Below are 12,591 nucleotides of genomic sequence, written 5' to 3' on the forward strand. Positions count from 1 at the left end.
ACACACGGCAAGGCTAACTATCACACAGACCAACTTTTTTGTTTGTTTTCATCCACTGCTGCAAAGGCAAATGGGTATTCTCATACATCACTACTTGGAACATGAATTAGTACATTCTTTTTGGAAAGTAATTTAACAAGGTAAAAGCTAAACAATCTGAATAAACATTCTATTCCTAGGAATCATTTCTAAAGAACTAATCAGAGATGTGCTCAAAGGTTTATTCATAAGGATGTTCATTCCAGTATTACCAATAAAAGGGAAAAGAGGTAACACTCTACATTTTAAACAGAAGAGAGCTGATTAAATACACTCAGTCACCTTACAATGGAATTCTATGCACACATTCAAAATGAAAGGCCAAAAAATTACATGATACTAGGCACTGAGAACATACAGATACTGGGGGGGGTGGGGGGGGGGGGAAGGACCTGCTTTGCCATCAAGGAACTTGAAACTTAGTAAGGGAAATGCAAACAGAAAAAGTCCCTAGTACAAGGGACTGACCGCCTGTCTCAGCAGCATTCTGGATGAGCCATATGTGCAATACAGGGCCGAGCTTAGCAATGAGCAGTGAGCCTGGAAACACCCATCTGGATCCCAGCCTCTGGTCCCAGCAAGCAGTCACCATCAATGAGCTTGTCTGCTGGTTTGGTCCCAACTCCCGACGGTCCAACAGCCGCACTCCCGCCTCTCAGCCCTGATGGCCTCTCCCTCTCCCTCCGTTCACTGGGGCCCATTTCCACCCTCAAGCCCGAGACCGCCTCCTTCCTAGCAACCATGCCCCTCTTTGACCTCAGAGCCAAGCACATGTTCACACACCCTCTCCTAGCGTCTAGCTCACCCTCCCTTCAACCCCATCGTGGTCCTAAGACCTCATGGCGAGCCGGCATCATCCCCTCACTCACCTAAGGCCCTTGGTTTAACACTCTAAGCACGCCCTTGCTTACAGCTCTGACTCCCTGCCATTTCATCCGGCAAAATCCCAGCTTCAGGTTCAACTCTTCACCCTTTCTATTCGTGAGCACTGGCCCGAGCGCACCCCTTTGAGTGCGTTCCCGGCTCCTCGTATCGCCTCCCTCGTCCACTCCTCCACGCCACTCCCCATGCCCACTCTGAGCAGATGACTCCCACGGTTACTCTGCGGAGAACAGAGAACCCTGAAGGCAACTTCACAGGTTCCCTCTCACAGCTCCCAACTGGTGGAACCCGCACCCACAGAGAGGGGCTTCCCACCCCTGGCTGCAGCTCCTAGAACCCAAACACCAACACTGGGTCCACGCTGCCCAGGGGCTTCCGGACTTAGCGGCCTTTTCTCTAGTGTCCATGCTGCCCAGGGGCTTCCGGACTTAGCGGCCTTTTCTCTAGTGCCCATGCTGCCCAGGGGCTTCCGGACTTAGCGGCCTTTTCTCTAGTGTCCTCTTCTATCCGGATCCCACAGGGCATGTGGGTCAGCAGCACTCTGACACTGATTGTGTTCGCAGCACCCCCGGTGCCCGCACAGTGCCCGGCACACACCTCATGTTCAAAGTTTAGTTTCTTCACTCTCTCCTCAGTGATTTTCACTTAGTTACTTATTCTCAAGCCAGGTCTAAATGTTGTCCTGATTCTTTTGTTCCCTCTGTCCGCTCTTCCTCCACATCCATCAGCAAGTCCTACTTATCCCACCTTCGAAATGCAACACAAAGGAGCCTACCTCTCTCCACCTCCACCTCCACCACCGCCCTGGCCAAGCTACCAGACCTCCTGTTTGAAGACAGGTTTCTCTCTCGTCCTGTACGATGCTCTCTCTCTATCAACCCAGAATGACTCAGACTGAAAAGCACCGTTTCCACCTGCAGCCCTCCAGTGCCCCTCTGCTGTGCTCTGAACTAGACAGACTTGTGAGCTGAGCTTCCAGGCCTCCTAGGACCTCGCCCTCCTCCCCTGCAACCCCACTGCCCCTCCCCACCCCTCCCGCTCCCTCTGCCCACCGCAAGGGCTGCCCTTCCACCCCCCAAGCTCGCTCCTCCCCTAGGACCTCCATCCCTGCCGCTCCCCGGGCCTGGAATGCTGCTCCCCTCCCTGCAGGTGGGCTCCTTCCTGTCATTCAGAGTTCAGAGCCCCATTCAGAGAGGCCTGTGCCAGCCAGCCACACACCATCAAACCAGCCAACCGTCCCCCGCACTGGGTCATGTGTGTTGTGTCTTGGTCATCTCCTAACTAGGATGTAAAGTCTGAGACTTGCTCTGGGCACTTACACAGGTGTGATACATGTCACAGTTCACCCAGGTGTGTACTTAAGACTTGTGTACTTTACTGTAAGTTATAGTATTGAGGAATTATATACGAATAATAACAATCAAACACGTGAGCTTTACACGCCTTGTTTATTGCTAAATGCCCAATTCCTTGCAGATAGAGATAATCAACATATAAAAAAAGTTACCTGCCAAGTGACACCTCAAATATTAAGGAAATAAAACAATGGATTAAAATGATAAAATGAGCGACACACACACAGACGCAGCATCACCGACATGAGCAAGCTACAAAAATGAGAGGGAGCAGGCCCGCGTGGCCCTCGCCCCCACCGCGTCCTCTGCCTGCCTCTGCCGGTGGAACACTGAAGCCGAAAAGTAGGTTTAGTCAGAGAAGGGAGAAAGGCTGGAACCAAGGGAAACGGTCAAAGGAGACTAAATAGCAGCAGCACAGCCATCGAGCAGAGTCAGGGCCTTCAGCTGTTTCTCAAGGGCTGTAGATGACGCTCTAAGCCACAGCCTGTGAGCTGCCTTACAGATATTAAGACCCCAGGTGAAGGTAACCACATGATAACCAGACTGTACCCAGGACACGAGCTGCCGATTTCAAGAAGTGACCACAAAGAAATGGCAACAAGTGCACCCCAGAACTGAAGATTAACTGTACCTAAAACCACCAAGAGGATGCTAGTCAGACCACTGGTGACCAACTGAAGATGACTGTTGGAGCTGACTGCTGTTTCTGCACAGAACCTCCCCCTCACTCTATAAAAGCTCTCATCCCCTGCTTGCGGGGGGCGGGGCAGGAATCAGCCTTTGGACAGATGTCCACCACTCTGCCCACCAGTTGCTGGCATCTGATATAAAGCAAACTTTCCTTTCCACCAACCTGGCCTGCTTATTGGGTTTTGAATGGCGAGCAGCCAGAACCCCCCCACCCCCACCCAACGCATACATTTTGGTAACGAAAACAGCACTACTTTACCTAAAGATGCAAATAGGAGACACTTAGTTGGGTGTGACTGTAGTTCCCATGCCAACCATAATTAAAGGTAAAATCAATCAACAATCAGATACTGACTGCTTAGGTCTACTAAATGCCCAGCACGAAGCTAGGTGTTTTGGAGGAAAGAGTAATTTTTAAATGGCCCCAATATATATACTATAAGTATATATATATTTTTTAAATGGTCCAAAATATATACATATATATATATGGTAAAGCGTCTGTCTACAATGCGGGAGACCCAGGTTCACTCCCTGGGTCGGGAAGATCCTCTGGAGAAGGAAATGGCAATCCACTCCAGTACTATTGCCTGGAAAATCCCATGGACAGAGAAGCCTGGTAGGCTACAGTTCATGGGGTTGCAAAGAGTTGGACTCGATTGAGTGACTTCATTTTTTTTTTAAATATATATACAGACTTTCTGGAAAAGCAAAGAGAGTATAAAAAGGAGAAATAAATATCTCTTATCTTTTATGATATTGAAACTTTTTCATTTGTTTTGTCTGATGACTTGAACTAAACTTAACTCAACAGCCATACACATACATACATAAGGCACTAATTCCTGTGTTAAGGTAAATGGACTTTAAAAAACACAACAGATGGAGAAGGAAATGGCAACCCACTCCGGTACTCTTGCCTGGAAAATCCCATGGACAGAAGAGCCTGGGAGGCTGCAGTCCATGGGGTCGCAAAGAGTCAGACACAACTGAGCGACTTCACTTCACCAGAGGAATGAGGTACCATTTCACACCAGAACGGTTGCGATCCAAAAGTCTACAAGCAATAAATGCTGGAGAGAGTGTGGAGAAAAGGGAACCCTCCTACACTGTTGGTGGGAATGCAAACTAGTACAGCCACTATGGAGAACAGTGTGGAGATTCCTTAAAAAATTGCAAACAGAACTGCCTTATGACCCAGCAATCCCACTGCTGGGCATACACACCGAGGAAACCAGAATTGAAAGAGACGTGTACCCCAGTGTTCATCACAGCACTGTTTATAATAGTCAGGACATGGAAGCAACCTAGATGTCCATCAGCAGATGAATGGATAAGAAAGCTGTGGTACATATACACAATGGAGTATTACTCAGCCATTAAAAAGAATACATTTGAATCAGTTCTAATGAGGTGGATGAAACTGGAGCTGATTATACAGAGTGAAGTAAGCCAGAAAGAAAAACACCAATACAGTATACTAACACATATATATGGAATTTAGAAAGACGGTAATGATAACCCTGTATGTGAGACAGCAAAAGAGACACAGATATATAGAACAGACTTTTGGACTCTGAGGGAGAGGGAGAGGGAGAGGGTGGGATGATTTGGGAGAATGGCATTGAAACATGTATACTATCATGTAAGAAACGAATCGCCAGTCTAGGTTTGATACAGGATACAGGAGGCTTGGGGCTGGTGCACGGGGATGATCCAGAGAGATGATATGCGGAGGGCGGTGGGAGGGGGGTTCAGGATTGGGAACTCATGTACACCCATGGCTGATTCATGTCAATGTATGGCAAAAACAATACAGTATTGTAAAGCAAAATAAAGTAAAAATAAATTAAAAAAAAAAAACACAACAGAGCAGATGAACTGGAGAGGTGGAAGCAGACAGAGGACCCCGGGTCAAAGGGAGCGCTGCTCTTACGGGACTCTGCAGAATCATGGACACCCTCTTTTTCTGCTCCATCATGTTGAAGTCCTGGCGAAGGTCCGGGGCCATGTTCCTCTCTCGCAAGTACTCTGGATTGTTCTCATCCACTCTGTCAAAATACCGCTCTTTGTGCGGGGCTGTGGTCGGGGGTGGTGAGGTCACCACTGCAGCCCGGGCGTCACCGTTCATCGCACAGTCCTTCCCGGCTCCTGCAGAATCAAAGCAAAGGAAAGGGCTGTTTTTGCACACATGCCCGGCAGTATTTCACGATGAGCGCATCAGCCTGATAAACACAGTCTCCAGCACGAGGACGCCCTAACTGACCCACCAGGCACAGTCATGACAGTGGTGCTTGCTCGTGGCTTCTCAGGCACGTGGCGGGCCACCACCTCCCACCCTCCCACCAACCAAGGGCAGTTCTGTCCTTACCACTGTTCTTCAGCAGACAACAGAACAACTGAACAAAGCCACTATATCCTCTGACAAACTCTTCAGATATTAAAATTTGACCCCAAGATAAAGTCACCACATTGTCCCAAACAGACAAGATCTTCTAACAGCAGCACAGTTCATTTCCAGAGACACTTGATTCCTGACATTTTCCCCCAAAAGTACTGGTAGCAACTCTGCAAAGGATTCTCCACACAGGTCAGAGAGAAGCTGCTTATACATCTGTATTCACACAAATGGGAAATGCTCACCAACACCACCTTCTCAGTTCAAAGAACAGTAACATCAGGCTCTGAAAATGTCAATATGTCCTTGAGTTGGTAAGTAACCTGAAAAGATGCCCAAATGGCTCAAATTTAACAGTTTGCTAATATAGCTACTTACTTTACACTTTTTATCCCAACCTTTTATTTGAAATGCTGTTTGAATGCATAATTTAATATTCATCTTTTAACTACTAAATCTCTAAACAGCACCTTTACTAATCACACAGACAGTTCAATTTCTATTCTGCTTCTATAACCCACTGGCTCAGCGGTAGAGAATCTGCCTGCCAATGCAGGAGATACTGGTTCAGTCCCTGTTCCAGGAAGATCCCACATGCCGTGGAACAGCTAGGCCCGAGCACCACCACTACTGAGCCTGTGGTCTGGAGCCTACAAAGTGCGACTACTGAAGCCCACACGCCCTAGAGCCCACGCTCCCCAACAAGAGAGCAGGCCCTGCGCGCCACCACTAGAGACAGCCCGTGCAGCAGCGGAGCCCTAGCCCAGCCAAAAGCAAACAGATCCTGACTGGAAAAGAAGAGGCAGCAGAACCAGCATCCAGGGCAGTTTTCAGCATAGAGCAGGTATATAAATTAAAGTTTCTGTATAAATTCAAAAGAAGGAAATAATCTCAGAACCCACAGGCAGAGTTTTAATGGAGAATGAGCGAGCAACAGTTCCTCAAGCCACAGAGGCTAAGCAAAGTAGGGATTTAAAAGAGGTGATTAAACCAGCAGCTAAAAAAGTGAAGAGTGCCCCTTTCTTACACTGTATAGAAAAAATCATTCCAAATGGAACACAGATCTAAATGTAACAGCAAAACTACAGAATTCTTACAAGAAAGTGAATGAATCTTTGAGACCCTGGCTTAGGCAGTCTTATATGACACCGAAATAGCAACAAAAGAAAGAAAAAAAAAAGATAAACTGGCCTTCCTAAAAATTAACCTACTTGTGCTTCAAAGGACATATAAAGTGAAAAGACAACCCATAGAATGGGGGGAAATTTCCAAATCACGTATCTTGAGAAAATATTTACATCCAGAATATACAACTTACCTACTTCAAAAACTTCAAAGTCATCAAGCAACCTCAGTAGATGCCACAACGAACAGAACTGCCCAGCTGAGCCTAAATCCCTGACCCTCAAAATCATGAAATATGACTAATAAGGCAGCGATTTCAAGCTGCAAAGTCCTGGAACGGTTTGTTATGCTGCAACAGATATCTCAAATAGCGTTCGTGATCAGGGGAAGGAGAATGAAAGCAGCCGGAGCTGCAAGGGAGACGCTGCTCTTCACCCGTCTGTGATCCTCTCGCCTCCCGTCTGTCGATACACGACTGTCTTCCTCACTCACAGGTCACTCAGCAGGAGGCCCGCGGGGCTGGGGTTGTAATGCCGGACCCCTGGCTGTAAAGCCCGTGGTTTTAACCTCTAAGCTGCGCTGTAATTGATGACGACGACCACAGGGGGGAAAACAATGTCCCCGAAGGGACGGCAAGGGGTGCAACTCAGGGCACAGATGCCTTGAACAGGAGGACCCAACCTGGGGAATCTGGGGCTGGCACTGTCAGCTTTTTGATGTGCATGTGAACTGCCCAAGCATCACATTAGGATACAAATTCACAGCATCAGACAGAGCCTGAGACCCTGCATGTCTTGGGAGCTCCCAGTAACACCAATGCCAATGAACTTGGACCACAATTTGAATGTGTGTGTTAGTCGCTCAGCTGTGCCCGACTTAGACCACAATTTGAATAGTAAGTCTTTAAAGAAAACCAGCAGAAGAAAACATCTTTTTTTAAAGAGAAAGATCAATTTTGATACTGCTTTTCTGAAATCTAAAGATATGACAGCATACTTAAAGCAATACTATTTCAAGGACTCCAAAGTATAAAAACAGTGACTAAAAGACAATAAAACGTAATAAGGGAACCAATGGCCTAAAAGCTTACCCTTCTCTGAACATATCCTTTAAAATGTTTGTTTCATCTGTTTAACCTAGTTTGTTCTGTAAGAAGGACCCAAAAAACAAAATATTATTCATGGCTGTCTGACATTTCTTCATTAGATATAAATGAAGCTGACCATTCTAAGCCAATGATAAAAATGTTCCACTTGAATGTTTCGGGGAAAAAAAATACAAAGATTACACAGTATTAAGAGTTCTCTATTACCAAATGAGTCCCAATTTTAAATCATTTTCATCAGTAAATAAGATAGAGGGGAACATTTTAGTGGCAACTACAGCTGCTTCCTGGTTGCAGAGCTGACTAAAAGAAAGCAATCTTTGTAAAACCAACATGTTAAAGATAAAGCAGAGATTGCTCTCAATTTATTACAAATTGCCATGTGAATGGGATAAGATAAAAAACTGAAGACTAAATATACATGTGTTCCATTTCTTCAATAAGGAAGTCTATAAACAAGTCAAAATATACATATTCTGAGCCCAAGAAACAAGAATAAACATAATTCCACTTTTTAAGTACAAAACCTGTATTTTTTTTTTGATCAATTATAGCTTCAAGTTTCATTGTTGTAGTTTTTAAGCATGTGTTAAGACAGCAAATTTTTCTAGGAAAATCTCTATGAAGAAGTCATTACTTCACCCAAAATTTTTTAAAAGAAAAGGAAAATATACAGATTTTTAAAACTTCCTGCAACATTAGAATAATTTTTAAATAGTTTAAAAAGATCAGCGTCCAACAATACATGAATGGTTGTAATCTGTTCAATACAGTACTATGAAACTATGAATATTCTTTAGCATAATGTACCTGAGATTATATAACATGTTTAAGTAAAAAACTATAATCTGCTATCCTACTACATAAAAGTTGTCAATACTATCACTGTAGTCACACATAGACAAGATGACACAATGGCAAATAAGCTGAATAAACTGATTCAAGAGAAGTGGGGATTAATCCTCCTCTAAGGAGAATGTTCCCCTATCGCAATTATTACAAAGTTGCTATGATTTAACCTGGGTAAATATTTTAAGATTTCACCAATCTTAAAATGTTGATACCCCAATCAATGAAATCTGAGAATAATACTTTCAAATAAGCAAACATACACATCCAACAGAATCCAAAAGTCTGGAAGAACCATGGAGACCAGCGCGGCCTGCCCACAGGACACTTCGTCCTCAGCCCCTTCTCTCCATCTCTACCACATCGCTCTAACCTAGATAATTAGCACTCACCTCCTGGACACACGGTAGCCTCCTCATTAACTTCTCTACTGCCTGTTTCTTTAACATTGCCCCCACTAACCCATTTTTTCACAGTGAGTACAGAGTTTCCAAATGTAAATCAGAACATGTTATTCACCCCTCTACTTAAAACTTGACAAGGTCTCAGGAGGACCTTCGCCAGATCCTGCTTCAAATAAAGTGTAAAATAAAAATCTAAAAATGACATTCAGGACAATCAGAAATTTGAACAATAACAGGAATTGGACAGCTTTAAGTAATTACTGTTAATTTTAGGTCTCACATTACGGTTATATTAGACACATACAGAAATGTTTACAGACAAAATAATGACATATGGAATTTGCCTAAACAGTGCACGGGACAGAGGGAGAGCAAGGGTTACACAAAATAAACAACACTGGCCGTGAGCTAATACCTGCTGAGACCGGACGAAGGATGAACCGAGTTCACTACACTCTTCTACTCCGTGAGTCTGAAATGCTCCTAGAATAAAGTGCCTCCAGATCTTACATAAGCTGCTCTCCATCTGCCTTCAGATGAGCACATTTCAGCATGCTCTTTCAGACAGATATGACTGATACTGGGATGAAAGGACATTTTAAGATTAACTTTCCTTTCCTACTAACATCCCATCTAACCACTCTGCCAAGAATGTTATTCGGGAAATAACAGAAAGTGTGCCCTGGAATATTCTTTCCTAGCAAAGGTGTCCCAGCTCCAGCATGATTCACCCGCACTAATGTGTAACTAAACCTCAGATCAGAAACCAAACACATTTCTGCATCTCTAAAACATCTAATGAGCTAATTCTAAAGCTCTGGGGGTAGATTCAATTATTTCTTGGCGTCTCCCTTCTGGCACAGACATTTTGAGAACGATTCCAACCATTCACATGATGTACTTTTGAATTCCTAAAAACATAATACTGAAAGCAAAGCTGAAACAAGAAGGAGGCCATGAACAAAATTCTCTAGGTAAATCGAACGCTAGAAGACCCAGAGGCCTTTTCAGTTGCTGACTAGTTCCTACGAGCTCAGAAAGCAGAAAGCCGAGGAAGTAAGCCTGGAGGCAGCGAACACGCTCACGTGGTAAGAACGGCGGCGGCCCCTGCTGGTGTCCATGGCCCCTCACCCGCAGCTGCAGACAGCCTCTGGAACTGTCAACAGGAAAGTGAGGAAAGCGGTGTCTATCTCTGCAGTTTCCTCCTGCACGGCCACTACCTCCTGACGCTTCATACATCCACAGCACGGGCAAGGCACCAGAGGCAGAAGGGTACACAGTGAGCGGAGATTACAGACAAGTAAACGTGACCAAGCACCCTTCACGCCACGAGAAACCTGCTCACGCGTCAGCAGGGCAGAGATGTCCTGGGAGGTAGGAAAGCAGAGCGATGGTGTGACGAGTTGAATCGTATGCCCCTGAATTCATGCTGAAGCCTTCATTCCCGCTCCTCAGAGTGTAACCTTATCTGGACACAGAATTAGTTAAGACGACGTCATACTGGAACAGGGTGCGGCCTGGACTCAGTACTGGTCTCAACACTGATCTCGGGCGCCCTCGGCCAGCAGCAGCCTGAAGCAGTGTTCTGGTCCCCAGCCAGAGACTGGGGTTAGACCATGGCAACGACAGCACTGCAGCCCCGCCTCTAGACCGCCAGGGACCAGTGGCCAGTGATGAGGCCCCAGCCCGTCAGCTGTGTAGGAATGAATTTCCACACAGAGACAGGATAGGGAGACAAGTAAAGTGTTTATTAGGAGAAAAAAGAGTGCACATGGATAGACACACAGGCGGGTTCAGAGACAGTCAGGCCCTCAGGAGAGCTGAATCACTTTTACGGGGCACTTCTTCCGGGTTTCCTTTGACCAATCATCTTGCTTTGCCTGGTTCTGAGTCCATACCTGGTTTATCTTTGGGTCCTCCCATGCGCGACACCATCTCTCAGTCACGGCTGCCGCTGCTGCTACTAAGTCGCTTTAGTCATGACCCCATAGACAGCAGCCCACCAGGCTCCCCAGTCCCTGGGATTCTCCAGGCAAGAACACTGGAGGTTCTTGTGGGTTGCCATTTCCTTCTCCAACTCAGTCAAGGCAGATTTTAGCAAAGAGGCCTGTGGGTAGGCTGACATCGCTTACTGTAGAGGGGAGGCCTCCTCCCTTTTTGACTTCCAAGGAGCCTTTCTGGGCATGTGCAGTCAGGGAGGGCCCCCGACTTCGAAAAAGAGCGATATGTGCTTTCTCTCTTCTCTGGACAGGCCTCCGCTCTCCTCCCTCTCACTACTTTGGAATGTCTGTCTGTCCACAGGGGAGGAACTCCGGTCCCTCAGCCAGGGGCCCATCCAGCCCCCGCCTCAATCTGATTGGCGTCCTTATGCAGGCGGGACCTCGGGACACAGACTCGACTACAGGGGGAAGGCCATGTACAGAGGCCCCTCACCGTCTCAGAAGGAACCTGCCCTGCTGACACCCTGACCGGGCACGTCTGGTCTCCAGAACTGAGACGATAATCTCCTGGTTCCAGTCGCCCAGGCTGTGGGGCTATTCATGGCAGCCCTGGGACACTGAGAGAGAGGGCCGCCAGGAAAGCTTCACAGGAGAGATGCTTTTAGAGCTAACTGGTACTTCCAGGTTGGCTTGGGGCAGGAGGCAGTCACCTGGTCAATGAACATCTCTGGGAGGGCTCTGTAAGGTTTGCACCCAGAATGAAACAGGACACACTCAATTAAACAGAAGCTGGTCTCACCAAAAAAAAAGGGAGGGGGTGGGCAGCTAGATGAGGTGATGTGCATGTTAAATAACTGGATCGTGGGGATCATTTCACAACGCAGACACACATCGAATCATCACGCTGTATACTTTAAACATATTACAGGCAAAAACACCTCAATAAAGCCAGAAAAAAACGCATGAAACAAAACAAAGTGGCGCCTTCGCTGGAAAGAGTGACAAGACTTTAAACTAGTTTGGCGGAGCTAACACTGAAGGCTGAGCCCAGGGCAGCACAGAAAGTCCACACCCTGCCCGGCGCCTCGGTGGGGAAGCAGAAGGGACCAACAAGTCCCCGTCAGAAATTCATTCCAAATCCTCAGAAACCTTCCACTATGGAAGGGGTGCTCAGCCAGGCACCGAAAGGGGAAGCTCTAGCATCCCCTGACAAAGGAGCCCGGCACTGGAGCCCCCTCCCAAGAGCGACAGAGCGCCAGCACAGTGAGCCGCACCCCCACGGCCTACCTGGCTGCTGGCCCACGCCCCGCAGAGGACAGACACCTGCCTTCTGGTTAAGACTCCTCTTCACGGCTTCAGGGAGCTCTGTGCCCTGCCTGGGGGCCCGCGGCTCACTGAAAGCCTTTAAGTACTCTGATCAGATCCCTTCTATTCCTGGGTCTCCAGATGTTCCCCTGGAGACGGAACTGCTCAAAAGTTCAAGATAAGCTCTGCTTACTAACTGGTAATTACTGATCTAAAATTCACTTTTTACATGTATTAACTCATTTTCCCTACAGATAAGGAAACTGAGAGGCACGAAGCAGTGAAGAGCTGATAGCAGGGTTACTGGGATCTTAACTCGGGCTGCCTGGCACCAGGGCACCTGCTTTTAACACTACCACACATTAACCTCTCACCCTCACGGATCCACAAGCTCAAATTTGAAAAAAATGAAAGGGTAAAATTGAATCAAAGCAGTGCTGCCTAGCCGAGCTACCTACTCTCACACCCCTTCCACTGAGGAACTATCGGGGTGGGCCCT

At 46.7% G+C, this 12,591-nt stretch overlaps 1 protein-coding gene across 6 annotated transcripts in view; it reads right to left on the bottom strand.

Annotated features, from left to right (window-relative positions):
* ADD1 (adducin 1) overlaps positions 1–12,591 on the bottom strand; it is an 88,014-nt gene that overhangs the window by 37,038 nt on the left and 38,385 nt on the right. For all 6 annotated transcript variants that reach the window (XM_068975123.1, XM_068975125.1, XM_068975124.1 and 3 more), the window contains exon 2: positions 4,903–5,117. In XM_068975123.1, coding sequence (XP_068831224.1) covers positions 4,903–5,097 — 195 coding nt within the window. In that variant the 5' untranslated portion in view covers positions 5,098–5,117. The remainder of the gene's footprint in view (positions 1–4,902; positions 5,118–12,591) is intronic.

This window comes from Capricornis sumatraensis, chromosome 7 (genome assembly GCF_032405125.1).
Source record: "Capricornis sumatraensis isolate serow.1 chromosome 7, serow.2, whole genome shotgun sequence".
Taxonomy (NCBI): domain Eukaryota; kingdom Metazoa; phylum Chordata; class Mammalia; order Artiodactyla; family Bovidae; genus Capricornis; species Capricornis sumatraensis.